Source organism: Camelus bactrianus, chromosome 8 (genome assembly GCF_048773025.1).
Source record: "Camelus bactrianus isolate YW-2024 breed Bactrian camel chromosome 8, ASM4877302v1, whole genome shotgun sequence".
NCBI lineage: Eukaryota > Metazoa > Chordata > Mammalia > Artiodactyla > Camelidae > Camelus > Camelus bactrianus.
This window is the reverse complement of record NC_133546.1, coordinates 2,295,858-2,323,135: the sequence shown is the minus strand read 5'-3', so window position 1 is coordinate 2,323,135 and position 27,278 is coordinate 2,295,858. Positions and strand designations below refer to the sequence as shown.

Genomic DNA, 27,278 nt, shown 5'->3' with positions numbered 1-27,278 from the left:
TCTCCCGTCGCCTCTAGGTTTTGATGCACCAGTTGCTGCAGACACTGGAGTCCCAGGCAGGGTCGCCCCACAGCCCAGCACAGAAGGAAACGTGCTGGAATGTCTGCACGCCTCCTCCGCGTAGTTTTAACTTGGGGGGGTGGAATCTCCTGTTACAAATGTACTCAGTTCTACCAAACTTAGGGAAATGTCTATATCGTTGTTCGCTTTTTTTGAAAATGTATAACCTGGCACAGACAGGGCTTCTGGAAACCTCAGCAGTTCCCCCATGGAGCTGGGTTAGTTGAGGTGGGAGAGGGTGGCTGTCCTCCCCGGAGCCTGAACTGGGGTGACGGGCAGGATTTCACACGGAGGAGGCCGGACCAGCAAGGGGGACACACGGAAGGAGGCACAAGATCTCTCTAGAGAATTTGAAAATAATAAACTTGTCCACATCCATTGTATTTACCAGCCTTGAGCAGGTACTGATGCTGCTCAGTTTTTATCCTTTAAAAAAGTGAGGGGAGGATATTTTTGATTAAATTACATGGTCACTAGGATTTGCCTCAAAATAAACTGGAGTGGGGGCGGGGTTGGGCAGAGAGGGGAGATGCGTAAACGAAACAAGGCTGGCCCTTACTTGATAAATTCTGAAGCTGTGCGTCTGGGACAGGGACGTGGAGGTCTGGTCAACTCTCTTCTACACATGCTTGCAGTTCTTACCACCAAGTTCATTTTTCAAGGAAGGGATTTAACCCCTCAAGCAAATGACTGTGGTTGTAGATTATTGCTAGAGATTACGACTCTCGAAATGCTTCTGAAGTTAAAACCACTCCCAGAGCAGCACGGAATGAGTCACCTTTAAAACCACGTGCTCAGGTGTAGCTGGAATCCCGGGCAAATACATAACTAATCCCATACGGCGACCCCTACCTGTGCCATGCTCACAGCTCGGGGACACCACGCGTGCCCTGTGAGGTCTCCCCGCAGTCTCCGGCCCCACCCAGCCCCCTTGGGGGCCACACCCCCGTCCCCCTCACATGCCACCTCATTTCCCTCCACTTTCCAGCTCTCATCTACTCTCAGGGGCTCAGATCCTCTCTGCTCCGATGGAATGGAAAGCCCATCCCATCCTGCAGAATATCTCCTCGTCCCCCTGACTGTGTCTGCATCCTTCCACTGTGGAATCAGATTCTTCCAAAGCTACATTCTTCCAGATGCACCGAAAGTCCGTGGAACATAGGAAGACGTATTCCACCATAATCCAGCCGGACGTGTTCTCTAAATTTTGTTTTACTTGGAAGCAATTTAAATACTCAGTTTTCTGCTGTCGTTTCTTCTTTCCGTCGTTTCACAGAAGCCGGTTTGCTTCTCCTGGGAGAGCCGGGAGCTGTCCAGGTGGGGCGGCCCCACAGGTGCGATGGTGGACGTGGACGCTCTCATTCCTCACCCGGCACGTGGGAACTGCTGCGACTCCCGATTGGGCGCCCGGTGGTGGGGGCGGGGTGGCCACGGGGCGAGGTGCAAGACTGAGCTTCAGAGGAGCCAGGAGACCCGCATCAGACGCCAGGTGGGAAGTGAACAAAAGAGGCTCAGAGTGTGGTCTTCGCCCCCGACTTCCCGCCTCTCCCGCCGCAGTTCGCCGTGGTCCGCACTCAAGCGCAGAGCAGACGTTCGGTGACCACAGATGGATTTCTAAAGTGGGGCAAAAGGGCTTAAAACCGCAGGAACTGTGCATATTTAGGTGTCTAGTCCACAAGTGAGTTTATTGTTTATTAGAATAATTTTTGATCTCTGTCGCTAGCGCATAAAGCCGTAATTTTTAAATCATAAATATTAATTCCATAGAATTTCGTCCACTTTACAAAAACCGTATGACCAACTACCAGCACAAAGAGCCGACCACACAGTAAAGTCTGGAGAATAAGCCGTAAACGAAAGGACAAGCAAGCAGGAGGCGTTGCTCTTTAAGGCACAACACAGCGAAAAATAGCCCAGCCTGCCCTCCGCACACACGGATTCTCATCCTCAGACTCCACCAGCTAGGAGTGAAAAATACCCAGAAAAATTCCAGAGTTCCAGAAAATGAAACTTGAACTTGCAGCATGTTGGCAACTCTTAGACAACATTTACATTGTATTTACAACTATTTACATAGCATTTACATTGTATTATGTATTCTAAGTAACCTAGAAATGATTTAAAGTATGTGGCAGGATGCATGGGGGTTGTGTGCAAATATGACACCATTTTATATAATGGAGTATCCGCCAATTTTGGTGCCCGTGGGGGCCCTGGAAACAACCCCCTGTGGATACCTGAGGGCTGACTATAAACATTTCCACTTAGATTTGCCATTTAAGTGAGACAATGCAAATTTAGAAAGTCTGAGATAGCACGCAGGGCTCAGCCAAGAAGAGAACTTATAAGTAAAATGAGACGTTCTGCAAACAGCCACGCAGGTCATGCTTCAGCAAGACACAAAATCAGAAAATGCGCCAGCCTCACGGCCATCTCCTCGCTAGTCCTGGGGCGACCTGCCTGTGCCCGGACCCAGCGGGCTGGAATCAGGAGCACTGCTCTGTCCTTGTGGCCACTCGTCTCCTCCGTCTCTTCCTAACTGCTCCTGCTCTAAGCCAGTCACTGTTCTGCAGTGAAGAGCAGAGACAGGAAGGGAGTGAGAGAGAAAGCCAGAGAGAAAAGGCAGCAAGCCTTAGAGCAAGAGCGAAAGATCTATCCCACAAAACACTAGCCCATAAGCACGTGGAGAAATCCGAAGTATAAACAAGACTCCACAGCTTAAAAGCCTGGGTTTTGAAGAATCTTCTGAACATAAGAAACAGACTCAACATTCCAGGACAAAAAGACACTGCGAGCTGCACATCTGACGTCTACATTCCTGACACACACGACCCTCGATTCCCAAGCAAAAGGAGGTGTAGGGACGGCTGGGAGGCTGTGTCACAAACACAGTCATCGCCCCATGGGAGGCCAGGCCCCAGTTCCAAGCTCCAACCTGGCGGAGGGGGTGAGTCTCTCGCCAGCAGCCCCGCCAGCATCCCCCACCCCGAGTCCTCTCTCACACCTGCTGCCCAGGGCTGGCTTGGACCCCGGGAAGGCGGAGCCTTCTCTCTGCCGGTTACACCTGCGACTTGGGCCTCGAAGGGGAAACTGCCTGGGTGGCTCCTCCCACCACCCACTCTCCGCCACCACAAGACTCCAGGGCCAGGAACGCGCTTCTGCTCAGTTTCTGCCCTAGATTTCCTCCTGGTGGCCCCCCCTCGAGGAGACAGAAGTCCTGCCTTGCCCCTCAGGAGCAGGGCCTGGAGCCCTGACACCGCCGACGGCCCTCCCAGGGGTGAACCCGCTGCCCCTCCCGTGTCCCTGGCTAGGAGGCCCCAGGACTCAGTATCTTCTTCGTGTCTCTGCTGAAGCCAGCCCTGAGGTCACCGAGCTGCACTTCTTGGGGAAGGGATGCATGCCTCGCCCCAAGCCCCGCTTCACCAACAATCGGGCTCCCGGGGGACCTCTGTCAGCAGGGAAGCAAACAGTCTCAACACAGAACAAACAGAAGCAAACGCGAACAGCGTCTCTGTGTCCACACGATACTGCAGATCTCAGACATCTAAGTTCTCCAAAGGCTTTAACTTTATAAGTCAGACACACTCCTGTTCTCTTAATTAGGAGAAAACACTGAAAAGGCAAGAAAGAAAACAACGTTCTCCAAATCCAGCAGCAAGTCAACAGGAAACAAAACGTCCCCTCCCGGAGTCCAGGACAGTCGACAGGCCACGCTCCCTCGGTTCCAGAGATCTGAAAAGCGTAACGCTGTCTCAGTGAGAGCGATTAGTTTTAAATCTACCTAATTACTTAGGTGGTCACACACTGCAGAGTTTCGTTTGTAATAAATCAGGGATTCACCGAAGGGCGATCCAGGACTGCGACATCTCCCCCCACAGATCAGCAAACGTCCCTGTTCCCAGCTGGGCATCACTGTAGGGAAGTCACTGCACACACAGAAAGGCCACCGGAGCGCACTCGGCTGGGGACCACGGGAGGAGAATGCACTCGGGAGCGCTGGACCTTCAGGGCCAGCGACCCACGGCTTGGATGGCGGGCGGAAGCCAGTCCTCCCACCGTGAGACTGGGAGCGGGCAGGCATGTGAATGCACAGTGAGGTCTGGGGAGCATGGGGTGCTCCCTGGCCTCTCAGGGTCTGTCCGCAGACTGGCCTCAGGCATCCAACGCAAATGTCCTCTCTCCTTCGTGAGAGCTCCTCCCGCATGGCGACCCAGAGCACACCAAGGTTCACAGCAGAGGGTTACGGAGCCCAAGTGCCATCTTGGACCATCAGCCCCTCACACGTCCTGCAAGAACCTAACGGAACAGAGGGAGGCTCCTGGGAGGCCTTGTCATCGGGCTGTGTGGCGCCAGGTAACCCTCCCAGGCTGCTGCCTGCCCCAGAGAACCCGGGACCCCACCAGGGCCCCCAGGAAGCTTCGCCCCCAGCCCTCATCAGCTTTACCTCCCGGCATGAACAGGCATCAAACACTTTTCCCCCAAACGCTGGATTTGTGTCCTAAGAGGGATTCTGAGGGAGGGGAGACGTCGGCCCCGAGGGGCCCTCCTGCTCAGCCCTACGCAGGGGTGGGGCGGCGGCGCCGCAGGGGTTAGATGCCGGGACGGTGCTCGGGCGCTTCTCCCGCGGTGCCTCCTGCCCCGCGCACCTCGGCCGCTAGCGCCAGAGTGGAAAGGCCCTCAGCCTCTGGCTTCCTTCCCGCCTCAGCACGTGCGGGAGAGCTGAGAGGCCGACCCGCCCGTGCGGCACGCGCCCCCGGCGGCGCCCCGCACAGCCCCCCCCACCCCCACCCCCTGCACAGCCCGTGCTCCGCCCACAGACGCGGGCGCGCCCCCCGGCACCTGGCGCCCCCCGCCGGGCGTTCGCCGTGCCCTCCTCTCCGCCCTCCTCGGCCCAGCCCGTTGCTCCGGTGAGGCTCGCCCTCCTCCCACGAAGCCTGCCTTGACGGCCCCAGATTACGCTTCTCTCATCTGCGTGTCCACAGCTTCTGCGTCCGCGCTTCCAGCCCAGCCGAGAGCCCCGCGGGAGGTGTCCCGTGCCCGTCCTCGTGTCTGCAGCGGGCGCTCCTTCGTCTCTGCTGGGCTGCCAGCTGTCAACACAGGTGCCCGGCGGTGGCAAGCACGCTGGCCCCCGCGACACTCCCACCTCCCTCCTCAGGGGTCTGAAGGCGACAGGGACGTGGGAGAGTCGCGTCCAGGCACAAGCGCGGAAGGACTGAGTCCAGGGAGAGGCGGCTCGGGGAGCGTTTACAGCAGCCCCGCCCTGTGCTGGGTGAGAACACACAAGGCGGGGAGGGGGGGGGCGGTCAACGGGCAAGTCTCCGCCCCGCCTTCACTCCTGCCCATCCCTCTCCAGCCCGAGAAATGGCGTCACAGCTGGGGGTTCTTCCCCCAGTTCCTCCCTCTCCGACGATGGGACAGCCCCTCATCACGTCAGTAGCCGCCAGTGCCAAGCGCCTACTGTGTGCAGGGCAGCAGCGCTGCTCCCCTGTCTTGTCTCATCCGAGCCTGACATCAGGGCCACGAGGTGGGCACCCTCATGATGCCCACCCTTCAGACGAGAAGAGTGAGGCTGAGAGCCATACTGGGCAGTTAAGTGCCGGGAGAGTACAGACCACAACCCGAGTGTGAACTGGCACCACTGCAGTGCCCACTACGGGGAGACCGGCAGCAGCCTCCTGATGGGGGACACCCCTCCTGGGGCCGCGGGAGTCGGGGAGACCCTCGGGGGCAGGGATTTCCCACCACTAAAATGGAGGAATGAGCAGGAGGGGGTTGGAGGAAAAGAGCTTGTTAAAAAACTTGTATTAAACTGTTGGTGTCCATCTGACGTCACTGTATTTATTTTTCTATTAAGATAGTTCCCTGGAGTATGTGGACTGCGCGGATCCAGTCACTTTTATCTGCTCAGACGTGGCTTGGTAGACTTCGGTTTCCTGTACCAAACAGCAAGCACGAGCGCTTAGACGAACTGAACTTGGGGATGTGCAGCACCCTCTCTGACAAGCTGCAGCGGCTGGTGGACGCGGCCCGTGTGACGTGTTCTCAGGGTTTGTGCGAGCAGTGAGCATGGCCACGTGTAACCGCGTTCCCCAGGGGCACTCTCGGCCTGTGGGTGCGTCCGTGGGCAGCTCCAGATGCTCGAGCAGGAGAGAGACCTGAAGATGTGCTTAGGCCCGCGGCCGCCAGGCAGTCCCGGGGAGAGGTCGTTGGCAGGGGTTCGTCCCCAGCCCTGACTGCCCAGTCTGGGAAAAGAGCTGGGCGGGCAGAGCTCTGCCTCCTGAAGGGAGAGGAATCTGATGCAGGGAGATTGGGGGGGGGGGTGGGAGGGGAGATGAGACTCAAGGCAGAGAAAGGGGCCTTCCTTTCTGGGCATAGGTGGGAGGGGTTGGTGCCGGGTTTGGAGGAGCCCTGGTTGTGGCACAGCTGATGGGATCCCTAGAGGTAGAAAGTCTGCAGGATTTCTGGGTTCCCTGTGAGACGATGGGTGTGATGGTTCTCCCTGCCTGCCCGTCAGAAGCCCCGCCCCGTCTCCCCTGCCCGCCAAAGCTGCGCGGCTGGGCATCTGCAGGGATTGGAAAAGGAGCTGGGTCTTGTCTGGGTGGCCCTCCTGCGCCGCAGGGACACGGGGCCGGAGGGAGGGGTGGCTGTGCCCTCATTCCCCAGGTCCTGGCTAGGGGACCGCATCCCACAGGAGAGCCACACCCCTGAGGAGGGCAGGGACCCCGGATGGGCTGGAGGTGAGGACCCCTCCTCCCAAGTCAACACTCAGGTAGCTTCTCCAGAACCATTCCTGCCCACTCAGCACAGAGCAGAGCCAGGAGGCCACGTCTCACCCCTGGGTCTTGAGGGAAGAAAGACAGCTAACCAAGGGGCACCCAATGCTGCCCCTGCCAGTGAGATGACACCCCACAGAGGGAACGGGGGCAAGGCTGACAGAGTGGAGCTGCGGTGACAGAGGAAAAGCACAGTTTTGTTTAGTGTCCAGGAAGTGCCCCAGGTCAGCCCCTCGACATAGTACTGAATGAATGGTGAGCTTGGGACAGTTTTAGACACACCAGGACACTCATGGATAAACAGCTGATCTCACACCTCGGTGTGCTCATCTGTAAAAGGGGAGAGTCACTGCACCTCCTCCTAAGAAGGAGCAGTAAGTGAATTGTTATGTGAAAGGCACTTAGAACAGTGCCTGGCACACGGCAAACAGCTGTCTTTTAAGCAGAAAATCAGAATTTTAGACCTCAAGACAGCAAGCACTTACCGTGCAGAACAGGGAATTACACCCAATGTTTTGTAATGAACTATAGTGGAATACAATCTGCAAAAAGCCCCATATCACTGTGCTGTACACCTGAAACTGACACAGCACTGTAAGCCAGCTACACTTCGATAAAAAACAAACCTTGGATTTTACCCCAACTTCACTTTCCAGGTTGAAAACCTAAGGTCCAGCGAGATTAACCGGCTCTGCTAACATCTTGGAGTCGGTGAATTAGGGAGAGGCCGGGCATGAGAACGTAATTGTTCTGGCAGCTGTGGGAGACGGGTGGGAATTAAAGTGGGAGAGGAAACAGACCAGCACAGCGATCAGGGGTCCCGGGAGCGTGAGACCCCAGACAGCCCCCGTGCACACCTGCACACACCTACACACACTGCATGTGCACACCTGCACACACCTGCACAGCCACGCACACCTGAGCCCTGGGAAGTCACGGCCATCCAGGAACCTGGGCATAGACCAGAGTAAGCAGGTGAGGGCTCATGATGCAGAGGGAACCCCTTCAAGGTGGGGACAGAGACAAAGGCAGACGCCCCGATCCTCAGGGTTAGCAGAGAGCGGGTGAGTCGAGGGAAACAGGAGGGAACAGACCCTGGGGTCCTGCGTCCTCCCCACACGCAGGACAGGCCCAGAAGCAGGGGCCCCAACAGCGCCCCATCCCTCCAGCTGCAGATTCCGACACGCGGCCTCGCAGACCCCACACCCACACCACCTCCCCTGCTCAGAAAAGCTCACTCATCCGGGAGCAGGGCCGGGCTCTGGAAATTGGGGGTGTGTTTGGCAGCATGTGGCACTGGACGCGGCCCAGAGGCAAGCGGTCCTCCCTCTGCGACCACACAGCGTGCTCATCACTTCGAATTACAGTCTCACGGCCGCGATCCCCCGGACACCCATCAGCCTAGCTCCTCCTGAGTAAAACGGCCCTCTGCCCGTGGGCCGCAGGCAGCCTGTGCTTCCCAAAGATGCAGCTGCCAAGCGGGCCCGCATGGCCGCTGGCTTTTAACCTCGGCCGTTTCTTTCAAATGACCCATGTTTCCCCGAGAAAGGGGCTCTGCCCGCGGCCACTGAGGTGCCATCAGGATGCAAGCGGAACACGTCAGCTGAGTAGAGACGCATTTCACTTTCTGCAGCAATCACTTTAAACAACAGTGGAAACAGCGGAAACCACTGAAATGTAACCAGCACCCCCGAGCGACACCTCCATACCAGCCTCCTCCCCGCTGTCACGGGATCGGTGTCATCCTCGAAACCCCACTCTGTGTGACAACCGCCCTAGAAACTCCATGCCGTGAAGACACTGGCTTCCCAGCCCCATGCACCCCAGGCTTCTTTGTGAATTTACTCTATTTCTTCTGCTGGAAAAGCACTGGTTCCCTTTCTGCAAACAGGATTCATGTCTGAACTCACAGGGAGGGAAACTCACACCCAGTGGGGCCTGAGGTTGAGAACGAGATCGTGCCGTGTTCCTGGAATGTTTTCACACCTCCGAGCGCACCTGCCGTGGCTATGAATGCGTGTGTCCCCTCGATCTGACAAAGGAAGAGTGGAAAAAACGGGCCCATGTAAAAACCAACATCCATCTCCTTGAACGAACAAGTGATGCCACGGAGAGTGGGCTGAGACTGAGCCCGGCCCGTTCCACTGATGACAGTTCCAGTGCTCCTCCCAGATCAGACCCTCCCTGTCACCTCAGCCTCGGGGCAGGCTAGGGGGGCCGCAGATACAACCATGTCAGCTGCCAGAAGCCCCGTGCATTTACATCAGCCCCCTCATCGTTTCTAGGCAAATACTTGGCACCTCTGAACAGAGCCATGCACCCGCTGTGCCTTCTCTGGGAGAACCTGAGCCCGGATCCGGGAGCAGCTGCGGGGATGGAGGGCTCCATCTGCCCCAGAGGGTGCCTTTTGCTGCAGAAGGAGGGCCGGGACCAGGGACCACCTGCCAGGTATGTATTCAGCCTCCAGGCTGACTGACTAGAAGCTGGGGTGGAACCACCAGCGTCCCCGAGGCCCCTGGTCTTGCTGGCGGAGCAGGAGTCCTGACCATGTCCCTCCCCACGGAGGGGCCATGTGGGCCCTGGGAGGTGGGCCACCTGGGGAAGTTCCATGGTGGGAGTGGAGCAGGGGGACAAAGGTGAGAGGAGCTGCCAGGCGGATGCGACGGTCGTGGTCTGGGAGCACCCGCTCTGGTCGCATCAGGGCGCTCACGCCTGTCGACAGAATCCACTGCTGGAGCCACAGAGGCCCTTGTCCCGAGGCTCTGACACGAACGTGTAAGGTGAGTCCACAGCAGTAATCAAACCTTCCTGTCCCGCAGAACCTGCTCCCGGCCCAGAGCATCCTAGACGTAGACACGGACATGTCAGCTCAGAGAGCCAACCAGGGCCCCCAGGGGTGTCGGGAAGCCAGACACGGACGGGCCTAGAGTTACGTCCAGTCGCCCACAGCCGGCTCCGTGGGGCTCAGACCCTTAGAAGAGGGAGCGCCACCAGGCATCAGGGGGCTCCCTACTCCCCCAGCTCCGCCATCATCTTGGCCACTGCAGACGCGTGGACACGGCTCCTTGGGCTTTGGGCATCGCTCTCTGCGGAGGCAGCGCTCCTCACGGGGGCTGCACTGCCTGGGGTGGGGGGTCCTCAGGGGGTGTCCCCACTGGCAGCTTCAACCCTGCAGGGCCCAGGGAGGTCTGACCCTCTCCATGACATTTTCTTAACCACTGAACACACCTGACTCCTTTTGTCTGCATCCATCCACCATTCGTACCATTTATATGTGACACTTTCTAAGGACCCCCATGTAAATAGCTTATCTTCAAAGAGACTGGAGGCTCCTCGGGTTTGAGGCAAAGGCACATTCCAAAGACCTGGGCCAAGTATGTTCAGGGACTTATTTATGGAGTGACATCCTTCTCCGCAGATGAGAACAGATGACATCCTTCTTCCACAGAAGCGTGGAAGGTTGGAAGGAAGCCGCCCGGGCCACAGGCAGCTATTCACGATGCTCAGTGAGAGCTGTCAATCAATTAGCACCATCTCCTTCATCTGGGACCAGTAATGGGACAGGGTACCCAGCGTTGGGGGGAGAAGAATTAAAGTTAGCAAAGACGCAGTGAAATCAAATGGCATTCAAGGGGAGGAACTGGGGGGGGGGGCATGAGGGTCCTGAGACAAAGACCCACAGACCAAGCCCAGGCGAGGACCCCACCTCCTGCCGACAGTCCGCGTCTGCTGTCTCAGGGAAGGGAGATGAGGGAGGAGAAGGAGAAATGTGGAATAAAATGAGGAGAGAAAGAGGAAAGATGAAGACAAGAAGTCTGAGAAAAGTATAAAAGGAGTGAACACAGCTCCTCTTCCTCCGACCTCGCGCCTCGAAGTTCCAGGTAACCTGAGCCCCCCGCTGACTGAACAGAAACCAGGGGACAAACCCTGTAAGCACTCAGCCGTGACCAGGACTCGCGCAGGGACTCAGGAGGGCAGCGAGCCTGCAGCAACCCTGCAGCAACCCGAGAACGAGGTCAAGCGGCGCCGGGCAGAGCAGCCGCGCTGCGAACGGGCCGCCTCCGCCAGCCCAGCTTGGAGGGAAACAGAAAGAAGAGAGAATGAGATGCGGCCCAGACAAAGGAAAAGTGAGAAACGTGAATGTTCAAAACAACCGTCCTCTACGTTTCACATCAAGTCAAAGACCAAGAAGGGAGGAAAGAAATGCCACAAATGTCACGCATGACATAAAAAGCCGTTGCATCACTGGCTGGCTGGCGTGGCTCCCCAGCAGGACTGGGGGCCGACCTGCACGCTCCAAAGTGCTCCTGGAAAGCCTAAGCGGAGGTACTTACTAACCAGCGCCCCGTAGACTCTGGAGAAGGCTTGCCGGAGGCGAGAGAGCATGTCCCGAGTGAGACGCGGTGCCGACTACGGCCAGGGAACCACGCAGCCCTTCTCCTCAGACATCGAGACTCTTACTCCTCCACGTGCCCGAGAGCACACCTCCAAGGTGAGTTTGTCAACATTCGGGCCGGTTCTCACCGGGCATCACCCGAAAGGGAGGCGAGGGCACAGCCCCGCTTCCTTGGCGACCAGGATAAGTCAGAACCACTTTTAGCAGCTGACTTAATCGAACACCTCGGGGTCATTTACTTAATATAGGGCCTGCTGTTTCCACTGGGTGGCAAGCTCCCCGAGGCTGGCCACCTGTTCGGCCGCAAGCCTGCCTGTCTTGAGCGGGCCCCTGGCGTCCCGACAGCGGGCGCGGGGGGTGGGGGGCTGGCCCCGCCCCGCGACCAGAGGTGCTGGTCCCGCCCCTGGCCTGCAGGGCTGCAAAGTGGTCGCCGAGGAAGGGACTCTTAGTGTCACTGTTGATGGTGTTTTTATGCACTTTTTCCCCTTAGAAACTCTATTTCTGTCCTTTTAAAACTCTGATCTCCATGAACCCTTGGGAGGGGCTCTCCTGAGGAAACGTAAAACCGGAGAACCAAGCTGGAGGCCACACAGCTCGAACGCAAAGCCACCAGGAGGACCCTCTGTTCCCCGTGTCCAGGCTGTCCGTGTAGACTCCTCAATCAGACCTTCTCTCCAAATCTGCGGCCACAGGTATCTAAAGTCCACTCGGATTGCTCATAAAACGTCCCCAGCAGTTCTGTAGTTTAAAAAGATCATTATTGCACCAACAGAACTGAGAGGCAGAGGTGACGGTCAGAAGCCTGGCTGCGGAGCTGGAGGCACGTCCTTCACACTCAGGCAATGTTTCCATTTTTACCTCTTCTCTTCCAGGCTGCAGACAGTCGTACCCACTCACTGCTGGAAACTTCAATTCCACTGTTTTCCGGGAGACTCCAACTAACACATCCAAACTGAACTCTTTATTTCCCCTCTGACCCAGCCATGGCACAGACAGCTCCGCCCCCACCTCCTTATCATAGCAAAACTTCCTGTCACTTGCTGATCATCTGTGATGGTTCATTTTATGTGTCAATTTCACTGGATGGCAGGAAGCCCAGATGTCTGGTTCCAGGCGTGTCTGTGAGGCTGTTTTTGCAGGAGAGTAACCTTGAATCAGTGGACAGAGTAAACCAGACAATCCCTCCCTACCATGGGTGGGCCTCGTCCAATCAGTTGAAGGCCAGAATCGAACAAAAAGGCTGACCCCTCCTTAAGTAAGAGAGACCCCTCAAACTGTTCAACTGCCTTTGAGCTGGAATATCATCAATCTTTCCCTGCCTTTGAATTTGAACTGAAAGACTGCCTCTTCCTGGGTCTAAGGGCTGCCAGCTTTCAACTGGAACTTACACACTGGCTCTCCTAGTGTCCAGTTGCTGCTGCAGATATGGGATTTGTCAGCATCCATGATCACATGAGCCAATTTCTTGTAATAAATCCCTTTCTCTCTCTCTCTGCTGTGTGTGTGTCTGTGTGTGTCTTAATGGTTCTATTTCTCAGGATAAGCATGGCTAAAACATTAGCCAAAGTGGGGATGATTTATTTTTCCCTAGAGATTATCATACTAAGTGAAGTAAGTCAGACAGAGAAAGACGAGAAAGACAAGTATCATGCGATATCACCTGTGTGTGAAATTTGTATCCAAATGAACTTATTTACAAATCAGAAATATACTCACAGATACAGAAAACACACTTATGGCTACCAAAGGGGAAATTGGAGGAGGAATAAATGGGAACAAGTTTAACAGATACATACTACTACATACCAAACTGATAAGCAAGGACCTACTGCACAGCACAGGGAACTATACTCAACACCTTGTAGTAACCTATCATGGAAAAGAGTCTAAAAAACGATAGATAGATAGACAGACAGACAGACAGGATGGATGTATAGACAGATAGACAGACAGACAGACGGAGACAGGATGGATGTATAGATAGACAGACAGGATGGATGTATAGATAGACAGACAGACAGGATGGATGGGTAGATAGACAGGATGGATGTATAGATGATAGATAGACAGACAGACAGACAGGTAGATGAGAGATGATAGGAAGAAGGACAGAAATAACCGAATCACTTTGCTTTACACATGAAACATGGTAAATCAACTATATCTCAATTTTTTTTTAAAAAAAGGACGATATTGTTTAGGAATATGGTAAAGTAAAAAACAAAACACACAAAAGCCCCAGAAAAACTAATATGAGCCACGGGCACCCCAACGTTATGAATAAACTCAGGAGCAAAGAAACAGCAGTGAGACCAGAGCTACTCACAGCCACGCGGGTCCAGCGGGCGCACGGCCCCCGGCGGAGGTCCTGCCTCCCAGGCTCCCATCCTGCCCAGTGTGGCCGCGTGGCTAAGCTCACGTGAACGACATGTGAGGGGAACTGATGTAGCCCCAGGACGTCTCATTAGAGATGAAGTTACCATCCACTTTTAACCCCATGGACGAGCACCACACTCTGAAAGATGCTGGGGCGAGAAGATGGAAGAAACCGAGGTCCCTGGCTGGCCTCATGGAGCCGAGCTTCCACGCCAGTGTGGGCTGCTCACCTCCTGCTCACCTCCTGCTCACCTCCTGTGGAGAGAGTGCGCTCCCCGCTGTCAGTCACAACCTGTTGGAGCCTTTCTGCTCCAGCAGGTTAGGGCGTATCGTTACTGAAACAGGCGCTCTGCATTAAGCACAGGGGGATCCTGCAGGTCCCTCCCAGGGGATGGAAGGGACGGACGCCTGCCTTCTGTGTTCACTGTGGCAGCCCTGGAGAACTGAATAGTATCTGTGCGTAGTAGGTCCTCAGCAAATAGGTGCTGAGTGGATAAACAGAGGGAGTTAAGTGCCAGATTGGAGCTGAAAGGAAGGGAAGAAGCAGGCAGGAGCATGTGTTACATCTCTGTTACAAAGATGCACTGGCGAGAAGAGGGGGACTCGGAGGAACCGCCCGTGTGTCCACGTGCACGAGCATGGAGGCACGTGTGTGCGCATGTACCACGGGGAAGGCGAGGGCAGTTAAACAAAAATAGCACGAGTACAATAAGTGGAAGGAGTGAGACACAGAAGAAATCGGGTATCACACGGTCTCGAGAACGTCCTGACTGCCTTTCCGGGGGAAGGTACTTTCCTACTGTTGCTGGAGGGGGAGAAGGAGTTCCCAGCTAACAGACGGGCTGAGGGCAGAGGGCCACCCGGAGGGCAGGGAGGGCGCTGACCCGCCCCCGGGCGCTCGGTGCGAGGGGCAAGGAGACAGCAGGTGGGCTCTGCTGGAGGGGGTCCCAAGGGAGGTGAGTTGTCAGGAGCCCCCCAGTCCACGGTTACGGAGGCAGAAGGGACCTGAGGGGAGCCTGCAAGGAGGCGGGGCAGGGTGGAGGGCGAGAGCGGTGCCGGCAGGCTGGTGTCTGGGAGTGTGTGTGGGGCACGAAGGTGGGACGGTCTCAGGCCCTGGTGCGGCCGCACTCTGGGTGAGGACGGGTGGGAGGCAGTGCGTGCGCTGGGTCTGGTGGTCCCGCCAGGCGCGGCCGCTGTGCGCTCTCCTTGGGTCGGCAAATCTGTCTGACAGCTGTGACTCCATCTTTCATCCACGGCTAAGACTCTACCGTATTTTCTGGAACAATCTGTGTGTTGACAATTAAACGCGGTCAGCCTGAGATGGCCGGTCCTTTATCAGCCAACTGCTGTTTCTTTCCTAGATGCACGTGAACTGTCATCTGTAGACACCGTCTGCCCTGGACTCTGGCCAGTGATGACCGTCACGTTCACCGCTTTAGGAAGGCAGGCACTGGTCTTTCAGAACCGACCTCACCTGGCCATCCACGGGCTTCGGGCACTCTTCATTTCACAAAGTCGTGGACTGAAATACGCATCTAATCAGAAACGCCTTCCAGGCCAGGAGACCGGGACCCAGGCTGAGCTTCAAAGGCGGCTTTACACTGCGTGGTTCTGCTTCCTAGGACTCCTACCCCGTGTGTCCCCAAGCAAGAAAGCTGGGGGCCCGAGAATAGTCTTCTGGGTCTGGGCTCTGCCACTTGCCAGCCCGGCGACCTTGAGGAGCTCATAGGGACGCCAGGCGCCGTAACGCCTTCATCTTAGACACGGGGGTCCGTGCCCTAGGCCGCCTTCCTGTGGTCACTGCATGAGACCTACGTGATCTCACGTTCACAGCAGAACGGACGTGCGACAACCCCTGACTTTCCACTGTCCCAGGCACAGTGTAAGACCACTCGTGTGTCTGAAAATGCTTTCCCTAAGTCGGGGCCGGTTCTCCCCGATGCTGTGCTGAGGGAGTGGCTCATTTGTGACCCCACCGGCACGTCTGCTTTCTGCCCATGTTTTTCCCAGCAGCCCCTGGAAGCTGCCTGCGGGATCAGACTGGATTTTTGGAAACATTTCTCCATCTTCCTTTTCACTAGGACCATGTGACGTTGCGTTGCCAAAACTGCGCACAGAGAATGTCTCCACTCCTGGTGAGTCATTTCCCTCAGACTTTGTCACCATACCTGCTTCATAAGATCTGCCTCCCGGGAAGATCGGGACGCGTCCCACCGCCCGGCTCTTCCCCCTGACGCGACGGTGCCCCCATCCTCCCTTGATGAACCTCTTCCACCTCCTACCTTGTGGACGTCACCCTGGGCTCACAGATTCTCCAGCAACCAATCACAGCCTTTTGGGGCCCCGTGCGTGCAGCACTGTTTGGTCTGACCCTGCGATCGTCTGTCTCTGCATCTGCCGAACTTTCACAGTCACTTTCTAACCATGCCTCATCTCACCAAGCAAGAGGGCAAGCCACGCTAGCACCTAGGTTACCGTTCTGGGTTTACAATCCACGGAGTGTGTACTCACGGGTGGGTGTCACCCCCCCGCACAGCCATCAGAGCCCCCTTTCCCGATGATGCCCTCACAGGGGTGACCGGACATGTTTCAAATGTGAATTATCTCTGTGTGATACCGCAGGCCCCATGAGAGGTGAGTTTCTCCACAGGAGGGCTGACAGCTTTGTTTGCACGGACATTCTAGCTTGTACACAGGGCTCAAGTCACACGAGCTGAGACCAGTTCTAAGTGCAAAGAATACACGTGCCACCTTCCTGAGGAAGCGCAGAACATGGCCCGAGCAAGCCACACGTCAACCCGACAGAGACGCAGCCTCGAAGGGCAGTGAGTCTGTCAGCGCAAAAGCCCCTGCGCAGTGCGCCACAGGAGCAAGGCTGGCCCCCCGGAGCGCGGCATCGCAAACACATCTTTTCTCCTCTCAATTGCTCGAAATTCCTTCACAGAAGAAATACAAAGACGACGAAACAGTGAGACGTAGCGTGTCAAATCTAAGAACCAGGGTTTCGTTAAGAAGGCAAAGCAGTGTTGACTGTGATTACAATTCAGAAAAGCGGGCAGCTTCCAATTTCTTGTCTGCAATTCAATTAACCTGGTGTGTACCTGTCTGCCTTCAGGTGTTCATTTTTTCCACTTGAGAAACAGACAAAAGGAGAATGAAATAAACTAAGAGAATATGAAATGAGACGGATTTAAAACATGGACTAGTTTGACACTTGCTCCTGTGGGAACATGGTTTGGGTCCTAGACTCCATTCTTCTCACTGCTGTCTTCAGAAGACTTACATCAATTCTGGATACTATTCTCATTCTTTGCAAGAAATTGGCTCACATCCTCACAGACAATCGAGGAGCTGGGACTTGATTTCTCACAAGAGATGAGAGCTGCATCTGCAAAAAAGCTGCCCCATCTCCCAGATAACTCAGGTTGTTATGGCTCAACTAGATCATAATAACAGACACTTAAATGCCCCTCACACTTACAAGAAGATCTTTAGATAAAACAGTAATAAACAGGTGTTGATAATATACAGACTGTGCTGGTTCAGGTCAGTCTCTTCTTCCAGATGCATCTTCAGACAGCCAGCATCCCCACCACCTGCTGCTCTGAGAAAACAACATCTGGACGTTTGCAAGCTGCCCATGAAACGCAGCCGGTTTGCTGGGCACGTGTTTTATAAGACGCGCGTGCCGCCGGCGGAGTCGGGTCTGACCAGGGGTGAACATAAGGCACAGGCTGCTATGGGCGGGGCACGCGTCTGCGGCACACGACAGGTCTGAGTCGTTTTTATCAAACTTAGGTGTTGACGTTTTATCAAAGGCCTTTTCTGTATCAACAGAGATGATCACCTGGTTAAGGTGCTTATCAATGAGAAGAGAGAGGAACCCGATCAAAAAATAGGAAAAGGATGAAAACCGTTTGCAGCGAGAGAAATTTACACGACTGGACATATCAGAAGACGCCCTCAACTCACTAACATGACCAGAGACATGTAGGACGAAGAGACGCCACTGCACAGCCACGGCACAAAGCTGTGCGCGTTTGCGAGCTCGTGAGCACATGACCCCTCCACAACCCCCACCCCCAGCACCAGGGCTGCGCATACGACCTCGCCTGCAGGCAGGGTCTGTACAGATGTGATCGAGTTAGGACGAGGCCATCCACGTGGGTCCTGTGCCAAGAGGACCCGAGTCTCTGTGGGAAGAGACACGGGGAGCCGCGATGTGATCACAGAGGCCGAGACGCCGCTACCAGCACGGCTGTCCGCGGGACGGCCACCGCCAGAAGATGGAGGATGCGAGAAGGGCTCCAGGGGAGCCCCACCAGACCGCCACCCTGATTTTGGACTTCAGCCTCCAGAACTGGGAGACAATACATTTATTTTAAGCCAAAAAAAAAAAAAAAAAAAAAGGGTTAGTGAGCATGGGGAGAAATAAAGGACCTCGTGCAGCTCTTCTGTAACCTGCTGTACCTTCTCTGGAGGACGAGCAGCAGGAATGAGAACTGTATTAGTACAATCCACGGTCTGTCCATCCCATGCTGTGCGGCCTGGAGACCCGCCCCCCAGGGCACACGGTCATGGGGACAACTACTTAGGTCGGGGGAAAGTCACGCCCTGTGACAGCAATCACCGGAAATGGACAGGATACACACCTGTGTAAGGAGGCAGAGGGCGCAGCGGCTCGTATTCCCTTGGTAAGGAGGGGCCAGATGGGGGACACGTCAAATCAAGTCCCACAAGGGGCTTGTTTGGATGGTGTGACAGAGGGCCTTGAACAGTAGTAATGAGACTGTATCCGAAGCTGTTAAAGACATTGCAAGGTTAAACGGCAGCCTTCAGAATTACTGGTGGAGCAGTGCCAGCCACTCAGATGGAGTTCAGTTTAGGGGATGGGCATTACTCAGAATAGAACAAGGTCCCAGATCTCTGTCACTAGTGTTGTGGCAGAAGAAAATTACCCAGAAGAGTTGAGAATAAAGGATGCTCAGAGAAGAGGGTTAGCAGGACAAGGAGAAGAAAGCCAGCGTCCTCCCAGTGTCCACCTCGTGGCAGGGGTGTGACGTCTACCATCTCATAAAATGTTCTCAGTGACACTGATGTCTGCAGGATTAGGACCCAGCTCGGCCTCACCCAGACAGTTACAGGTCAGGGGTAAGAGAACAATCAGTTTCCAAAATTATTTTTTTCCACAAGGAAATATATTTATTTTTTCTTCAGAATTTGGCTCAGAACAGTAACATAAAAATATTTATATTAAAATAAATTAATATCTGATCATTTAACTATGTGTAATAATTATGTTGGAATATATTAGCCTTTCCATGAATTTAATAAAAACTAAGATTTGGTTGTAGGTTCAATACCATCCTTCCAAGTGTTTGGTATGAAACTTGGCAGCAATGCAACTGTCTGGTGTGTCAGAGCGCCCCACCTCGCCCCAGACAGACGGCCAAGCCACCCAGCTTCCTTCCCAGGAATCACTGCGGAGAGCTTCAACAGTAACCAGGACCTGGAGATGATTTCAGAGCTGACAGAGTTCTTAATGAGTAAATATTGACGACTTACTAAGGAAAAGGTAACAGCATCGTTCTAGAAATAATTCCAGGGGAGGCTGTGCGACCGGATTACAGGCAGCGTGCAGTGAGGAGGTAACAGGAGAGTTCAAATGTCCTGACTTACTTGAAAGGTTAGCGAATGCCCAGGCACTTTTAAATGATGGAAGAAACAGAGACTAGAGGTGTTAACAAGAAAAAGCGGGATTGTGAGGGGTGACGAGGGATTATATTGAGAAGTTGACAAAAGAACTATCTAATTATTTTGTTTATTATTATTATTATTATTACTCATTATTATTGCTTCTTATCTTTAAAGAAGAGACTTTTTCTTGCTAATACTGCACAATAGAAAAAAACTCTAGTGTAATTACATCTGTATTTACAATTAAATTCATATTTAGTTCATTAAAATGCTTGTGTTCTTTATTAGATCTGGAAAAAAACTAATTTAACTTAGTATATTTCAGTCATGACTAATTGTGTTGGAAACATAATAGGATTAAGCTCGGTATCGGATAACAGAGTTGAATGACTTCTAAGAATAGTTACTTGGATTCTACATAGAGAATTCCCATCTCTCAAAAACTTAAGCCGTACCCAACAATCTCCTTTTTCAGGATGTTGTAAATAATTAGGATGTTAAAAAAGTAATTTCAGGGGGAGAAGAACGGCTCAGTGGCAGAGCACGTGCTTAGCACACGTGAGGTCCTGGCTTCAGTCTCCAGTATCTCAATTAGAAAACAATGTTTTGGGTGTAAACAAAGACTCTCTTCCTCCCAGCTCCTCATTTTCCTGCTTCATGATTCTGGCACAAAACCAGGTGTACAGAAGGCGCTCGATGGTGTGCTGTGGACAGAACATTGTAAGGTTCCCACCGGAAGCACAGGAGACGAGCAGCGTGCCCGGGACCCCAGGCAGACCCGCACCACCACGTAAGTGATGAACGGCTGTCACCTTACGCTAAGGGTTCGTCACGATGGCTCACTTTCCAAAACAACTAAAATCTTTACCTTTTCAACTTTAACTACATTATCGGAATAGGTCACTTCTGAACCGAAGTGCCCACCACTGATTTTCATGAGCAAGAAAGGACAGAACAATAAACAGTACTGCAAAATTAAAATGTATTGAGTTCCGCGGCTTTTATTGAGCTAATTCCGTAGTCAGCGGGGAGGAAGAAGAAACAGAGTCACATGCTGCTCAGCCTGTTCCCATCAGAGAAGAGGAGGAGGGGGGTAACCCACGTGCCACAAGCCAGAGCTGGACTGGGGTCGCCCCTGACTCTGTCACCCGGATGTCATTTATCCTGACAGGGGCTGGGTTACCTCTCACTTAAAACTGGGCATAATCCACGCGCTCACCTCCCTGGGTTACGGTCGGGGTGCGACGGGGACGAAGCCTGCGGGGCTCTCACCACGCTGGGCACAGATGTAACAAACCACGACTTCCATGAACGGAGGAGTAAGAACAAGTCCCTGAAGCCAGAAATAAAGACAGGACACCTGCTTGAGGACAAATACATGACAGAAAAGAGGAACCGACTTAGGATGGCTGGGTGCTCCCCCCCAATCTCAAACCACGATCCATTTTTAATCATCGCTGTTCTATAAACCCCTTTTTCTCAGGAAAGTTGGAATCCCAGACGGAACTGAATGGTGGGTGAGGAGGCTTCGGAAACGTCAACAGTGAAAGGGAAGGCAGGACGAACCGACCGTGGCCCACTCGCCATCCACTGTGTGCAGTCTTCCTGGTCCCCGCCATCTCCTGGATTCATAGGAGACAGACACACCCTCTGTTCTCCAGGATGGATTTAATTACCATCAAGAAGTGTTTTTCAAACAAACACTTCAGTTTCTGAGTCTGCCTCTGACTCATCGCAGCCGCAAGCAGATTAGGGGCTGAAAGGTCCACGTCGTGTTCAGAACAACCATGACTTTCCAAACGGAAGGACGTTGTTAAGCACCTGAGAGGGCTTCAGGTTTCATATATGCCACAATCTGTATTTAACCAGAATCTGCAGCGTAGTTTTCAAAATACCAGTGGAACCCTAACGAAACCAATGCAGCTGACATTTGATCACACTCATGTCTTAAATCACCAGGCAAAGCCTTTTTCTCCTCTCCTGACCGATCTCCCGATTTGCTGCTGTTAAGATACTCTTTTGGCATCATCACAGGCAAGTCAACCTAACAATGAGTCTCTAAACACCTGGAAGATTCAGCCCAACTTTGTTTTTTACTTTAAGCCTTGTTTCGCATCCAGAGCACAAAGATAAATCTTTAGCCAGAATCCCTGCAGCACGCCGGGCGTCCGCTCAGGAACCACCAACAGGTACTCTCAACCACCACCCTCAGCACGGCGTGTTACCCCTCAGGACGTGCCTTGCCCTGTACTCTCCAGTCTCCTCTCCTGTGAAATCAGGCGCGTGTGTGTGTGTGACACCGCCTCTCTCTGTTACATCCTGGAAGTACATATGTAGGAAGGGAAGGAAGATGGACACACGTTCTTCCCCTAATCCTCTCATTAAGGACAACTAACACGCTGGACATTTCATATAAAACAAACCGAAGAAGGCTCTGAAAGGAAGACATCAGCGAAAGGCTTCAGGCCTTGAGGAACAACACGGTGGTTAGTCCTTGGGTTTGCCTGTGGCCTTGTGTGTCTCAGACTTGGAGCTGTAGAAACCAGTGACCCGGAAATAGCAGTGGGCAGAGACAAAATCCACGAAGCCCCAACAAAAGCCTGTTGTCTCGTGTGAGGATCCCGCTGTCCTCCCTCCAGGCTCCCTCCAGTGGGTGGCGTCCACTGCCCAGTGGACACAAAGGTTCCAGCTACTGCCCAGTAGTACTGAAGACACTCTTCCCCTTGGAACCAGTGGAGGCCATGTAGGGAGCCTGAACACCCCCTTCTGCCAAGCAGTAACAAGCCCCCCACTCAAGAGTCAACTGAGCCCACAGAACCCTGGAACTCTTCACCCCTCCCTGTAGTAACAAGGTGGTGCTCCCACTTCCTCCGCTGGAGCGGTGTCAGAGCACGTCTGTCATGCTGGTGACTTAGTAAGATCCAGCGTCTCAGAGCATAGTCCCCCAAAAGTCCAGGTTTCAATTAAAAAAGATTACCCATCATCCCAAGAACCATAAAAATTGAAATGAGAAGAGCCAACCAGAGATGCCAAACCAAGAGGACACAGACATCTGGGCCACCTGACCAAGATCCCAGGGCAGGTGTGGAAAAGGTACCAAAGACCAATGTCAAACAGGGTGGAAACAAGTGGGGGAAAAAAAGAAAGAAAATTTCAACAAAGAAATGGAAAGTCTTGGTTTAGAAACAAGAGATGTAAAGAAGAACTTAGTGGAAATTTGGAATCTGAAAAATACAAAAACCAAAACAAAAAGTCGCAGGTTGGGCTCAATAGCTGAACAGAGCAACCAGAGGAGGGAATCTGCGAAATGGAGGAGTGAACAACGGAAAGCTCTCACCTCAAAACCCTAAAGGCAAAAGAGCAACATAAACCCAAAGCAGGCTCCAGGAAGGATGCAAATAAATACACGGAAATGAATGAATGAATGAATACAAATAACAGAAATACATGAAACTTAAAAACAAGAGAGAAAAATCAATGGAACAAACAGCTGTGTTTTTTTAAAGATCAGTGAAACTGACAAATCTCTAACAACACGGAAGAGAGAGAAGACACAAAGCAGCAGAATGAGCGACAAAGGAGGGACATCACCACAGACCCTGCAGACGTCGGAGGTTAGCAGGGGAACCCCGGGGACAACTCAGCACACACAGGTTGGACAACACAGAGGGGGCAGACATTGGGGGTGGACACTTTGCTGGCATGGCCCATCCACGGGGGGACGGACCACGATCAGAGGCCCACAGAGGCTCAAGAAGAAGGCGTGGGGTCACCAGGGGCAGGAAATTCTGATCCCAGGCCCCTGGAGCAAGGTCTAGAATCTGGAGGAGGGGCATCCCTAGAGAGGGGGCAAGGCCATCACAGCTCAGAGGGGCTTCTAATACTCAAGCCCAGCACAGGGGCTCCCCATGTCCAGGTCTAAAGACTGTGCTGATTAAAGATTTGTTCTTGATACTATAAGGGGATGACAGTTATAGACACGGAAGACCCTGAGGTACTTGAGGCTAGAGTAACACCCACCATGTAGGTATACATGAGGCTTTGCAGCTACACTATTTGTTATTTAACAAGCATTGATGGGTCCTTGCGATGAGCAGGACCTGGGCCTACAGTCTGGGAGACCCCAGAGGAGCTGTGAGAACCTGGGCAGAGACGTACCACCTGCCTGCAGTACTGGACGAGCTCCATATGTCTGGGGAGGCCACTGCTCTCCCTGCACTGTCTCCACGTGGTCCCACCGAGGTCCACAGGTTCGCTGTGTCTAATAAATTACTGAAGCCAGAGGGCTCTGCCTTCCCAGTTCCTCATCATACCTGTTGTCCTGTGTTCAGTGGAGGGACAGATGTCTCCTGAACAGCTACTAAGACATCACATTTATCCCGAGTTTTCCTTCTTTACTGGTAAGGAAGTAAGCCAGGCAGTATCTCACCGAGGTGGGCGAATTAGAACCTACCAGTACACAGGCTGGGAGCTTGCCAGCTGAGGTTCTCCACCTGGCACTTACTTCTTCAACAGCTGTTCGTGTTTAATTCCTCGCTCCTCTGCCCTCAGGTGGGAGTCAAGGTTCTGTCGGGAAGAGAGGGCGAGCCCTCCACGAGCGAGGTTTGGATTCCTGACAGCTTTAGGAATGAAGCCAAAAAACACAGGAACGGATCAAGAAAACAGAGTCATGGAATCACTGGAGATGATCCGTCTTCCCCTCAAAGCTGCATCATCACCACGTTCTCCGGGGCTCATTCCCGGATTTAGTTCTTGATGTGCTTCCACCATGTCCCTGCAGTGCGCAGGCCACCGTATCTCCCTGCCTCACCACTGGCTCCTACCGCCCACCCTCGTCCAAGAACACACTTATTTTTCTTGTCGAAGTGTAGGAACCCGATAACCACAGACTGACCCTGTGGCCAGGTGGATTCCTCTAAAGCAGAAGAACACAAGAGAAAGTAAGTGTGAGAGGTTTTTGTTTTTTTTTTTAATATATACTTGATTGAGTAAAATGAGGAGAAAAATAAATCTAAGGGATCCTGAAGGGGATGAAAGGGAAGATTTCTATGAAAAATCGGTGAGATCTTTGCAGATGGATCGTGCAAGAAAAAAACAGAGAAAACAGCTCCTGCTTTCTACTTTGTGCTTTTAAATAGCCAGCATCTAGAAATCTGGGTCATCGCCCAGGGCAGAAACACAAAACACTCACGCCTGAGATGGACGGAAAACAAAGGACGCGAGCATCCAGGAGCGGCTGAAAACACACAAAGAACAAAGCACGCGTGAGAGGCGAGTCCCAGGAGCAGACTCAGTCCTGACCCGGAGAGCCCCTTGTTCAGAGTCGCCGCACCAGCAAGTAAAAGCCACGACGCTGGGTTTCGTGAAATATTCAGAGTGAACCCAGAGGCAAAACATAAACGAGACTTTGCTGTGACTTCCTGGAGGTCAACGTTGGCCATGCTATTTGTCTAGGTGACTGACGTCATGGAGTGACGCTCTAAGACAGAGAAAGCTGACCAGCTCATTAGTGCACCAATCACAGGCAACGCATCACCACGTCCTACTGACTTCTCCAGAGTCACTCCGTGTCACCACGCTAACCCCATCACCGCTGCCGTCCCCCAGCCCGAAGCGTCGCTCCGTCACGCCTCAAGCTCAGACCCTGCCTCTCCCCCGGCGGTATCTCAGGAACTCCATGGGACTTGTCTTCCTGACACCCCGCCCCGACCAGTCCATCCCCTGGTCAGCCGTCTGTGATGACCGTCCCTTCCTGTCCTGTCCTGTCCAGTCCAGTCTAGTCCCAGCCCCGCGCCGCTGCACGGGTTCCCCCAGACGTCCTGCAGGGAAGGGCCGGGGGGTGGGGAGCTGTTCTCAAGCTGTGCTCGTGTGCTGCTGGTTCCAAACACGGACACATCCTCACACTGGAGCCGTACTTTGGACCGCGGCCTGTTCTCATGGTAAATCACAGGGAAGCTCTGATTCAGAGCCAAGCCCTGTTCTCCAGGTGCAGGTCTTAAGAAGACACAGCCTTGACATGGGAGATGGAGGAAGAGAAAGAGAATGTGGGTTGAATTGTGTCACGTTGACGTCTTAGCCTCCAGAACCTGTGGATGTGACCTTACCTGGAAACAGAGTCTTCGTAGATATAAGGAGTTAGGATGAGGTCACCGGGGGGAGGCGGCGGCTCATCCAATGTGACTGGTGTCCCCATAAAGACGAGACACACAGAGAAAAGAAGGTCATGTGATGACAAGGCAGAGATGGGACGATGTGGCTACACACCAGGGATGCCAAGGACTGCTCGCAACACTGGAGGCTCGGAGAGAAGCAGGGAACAGTTCTTCCTGGGGGTTCTCAGAAGGAACTGCTCTGCTGATGCCTTCTGGCTCCCAGCCTTCAGCCTCTGAGAGAATATATCCCTGTCGAGTCACTCAGTCTTGGTACTTTGCAGACCCAGGACACTACCACCTGTTCCAGGCAAGTTTTTGTCAGAAGGCTCACTCTGGCTTCAGCACTTGTGTTAAACGTGATGTTCTAGACTGTTCTCTGTTGTCCCAGGGCCCAGGCTGCACGCTGCTGTCCTGGGCACGTGTGCAGTGGTGACCCCCTGCCTGACCTTGTGTCCTGCCATGTCCTTGGAATCAGCAAAGGGATGTGACAATGCAAACACCAAAGCACCTCAACACGGAGGTTCACAAGGGCCCCTGGGCCAAGGCCTCTGCACAGGGACAGGGAGGACGGCAGGGGACCCCATGAGGGAGGCGGCTGGTAACGGGGCCCGGGCAACCCCCTCCTCAGCGCCCTTCTCCCCACCTGGGCTCCAGTTAGCTGGCAAAACTCTGCTTCTGGAGGAGGGAGTCAGGGTGCACAGCACCCTCCTGACCTCCAGTCCTGCCAGGGCCACACGTGCTGCTCTCAGGTGGGCTCGTGAGCTTCACTCAGGGAGCCCTTCCAGCCCCTGTTGGCTGCTTTTTAAAGAGAAGTATCCTGAGTCATTAGAGAAACGCACACACTACAATGAGGTGCCACCTCACACTAGTCAGAATGGCCATCACTCAAAAGTCCACAATTAAATGTATATATAAATACATGCAAATACATGTATAAACACTGGAGGGGGTGTGCAGAAAAGGGACCCTCCTACGCTGTTGATGGGAATGTAGTTTTGTGCAGCCATTATGGAAAACAGTAGGGAGATTCCTCAAAAAACTAAAGACAGACTCACCCTGTGATCCAGCAGTCCCACTCCTGGGCATGTGTCTGGAGGGAACTCTAATTTAAAAAGACACATGCACTCCAGTGTTCACAGCAGCACAATTTACAACAGCCAAGACATGGAAGCAACGTAAATGTCCATCGACAGATGAATGGATAAAGAAGATGTGAGACAGACAAACACACACACACACACACACACACACACACAATGGAACACTACTCAGCCATAAAAAGAATGAAATAATGCCATTTGCAGCAACATGGATGGACCTAGAGATTATCATACTAAGTGAAGTAAGTCAGACAGAGAAAGACAAATATCATATGATATCACCTATATGTGGAACCTAAAATATGATACAAATGAACTTATTTACAAAACAGAAATAGACTCACAGATATAGAAAACAAATGCATGGTTTCCAAAGGATGAAGTGGGGGACGGATAAATTAGGAATTTGGGATTAGCAGATACAAACTACTATACATAAAATAGATAAACAACAAGGTCCTACTGTAGAGCACGGGGAACTATATTCAATACTTTGTAATAAACCATAATGGAAAATAACCTGAAAAAGAAAAAAAATAAAAAGAAATCTCCTGGGGGGAATGCAGGGAAAAAGTGAAGGAACTCAAAGGGCACAAACTTGCCGCCACAAGATAACTAAGTCCCGGGGATGTAACCCACCGCAGGGCAACTTCAGGCAATAATACTCATTGCGTATCTGAAAACCACTAAGAGCAGATCTTAAAAGTCCTCATCACTAGAAAAA

At 53.2% G+C, this 27,278-nt stretch overlaps 1 protein-coding gene and 1 long non-coding RNA gene across 14 annotated transcripts in view; one reads left to right on the top strand and one right to left on the bottom strand.

Annotated features, from left to right (window-relative positions):
- Positions 1-27,278, bottom strand: part of RPS6KA2 (ribosomal protein S6 kinase A2) — a 375,962-nt gene that overhangs the window by 195,859 nt on the left and 152,825 nt on the right. Inside the window, exon 1 of one of the 10 annotated variants that reach the window (XM_074368017.1) lies at positions 11,172-11,311. The exons of the other annotated variants lie outside the window; for them this stretch is intronic. Within the exon in view, the coding sequence (XP_074224118.1) occupies positions 11,172-11,219 (48 nt within the window). The 5' untranslated portion in view covers positions 11,220-11,311. Of the gene's footprint in view, positions 1-11,171; positions 11,312-27,278 lie in introns of those variants that run through there. 10 annotated transcript variants of the gene reach the window in all.
- LOC123612768 (uncharacterized) lies at positions 1,362-12,719 on the top strand. 4 transcript variants are annotated; one of them, XR_012508493.1, is made up of 7 exons: positions 1,362-4,413; positions 5,043-5,584; positions 5,915-6,107; positions 9,119-9,281; positions 9,653-11,325; positions 11,720-11,921; positions 12,102-12,719. It is a non-coding gene; the product is annotated as an uncharacterized LOC123612768 (long non-coding RNA). The 4 variants fall into 4 exon arrangements; XR_012508492.1 differs by lacking the exon at positions 1,362-4,413 and having other exon boundaries at positions 4,662-5,329; positions 5,414-5,584; XR_012508491.1 differs by lacking the exon at positions 1,362-4,413 and having other exon boundaries at positions 4,662-5,584.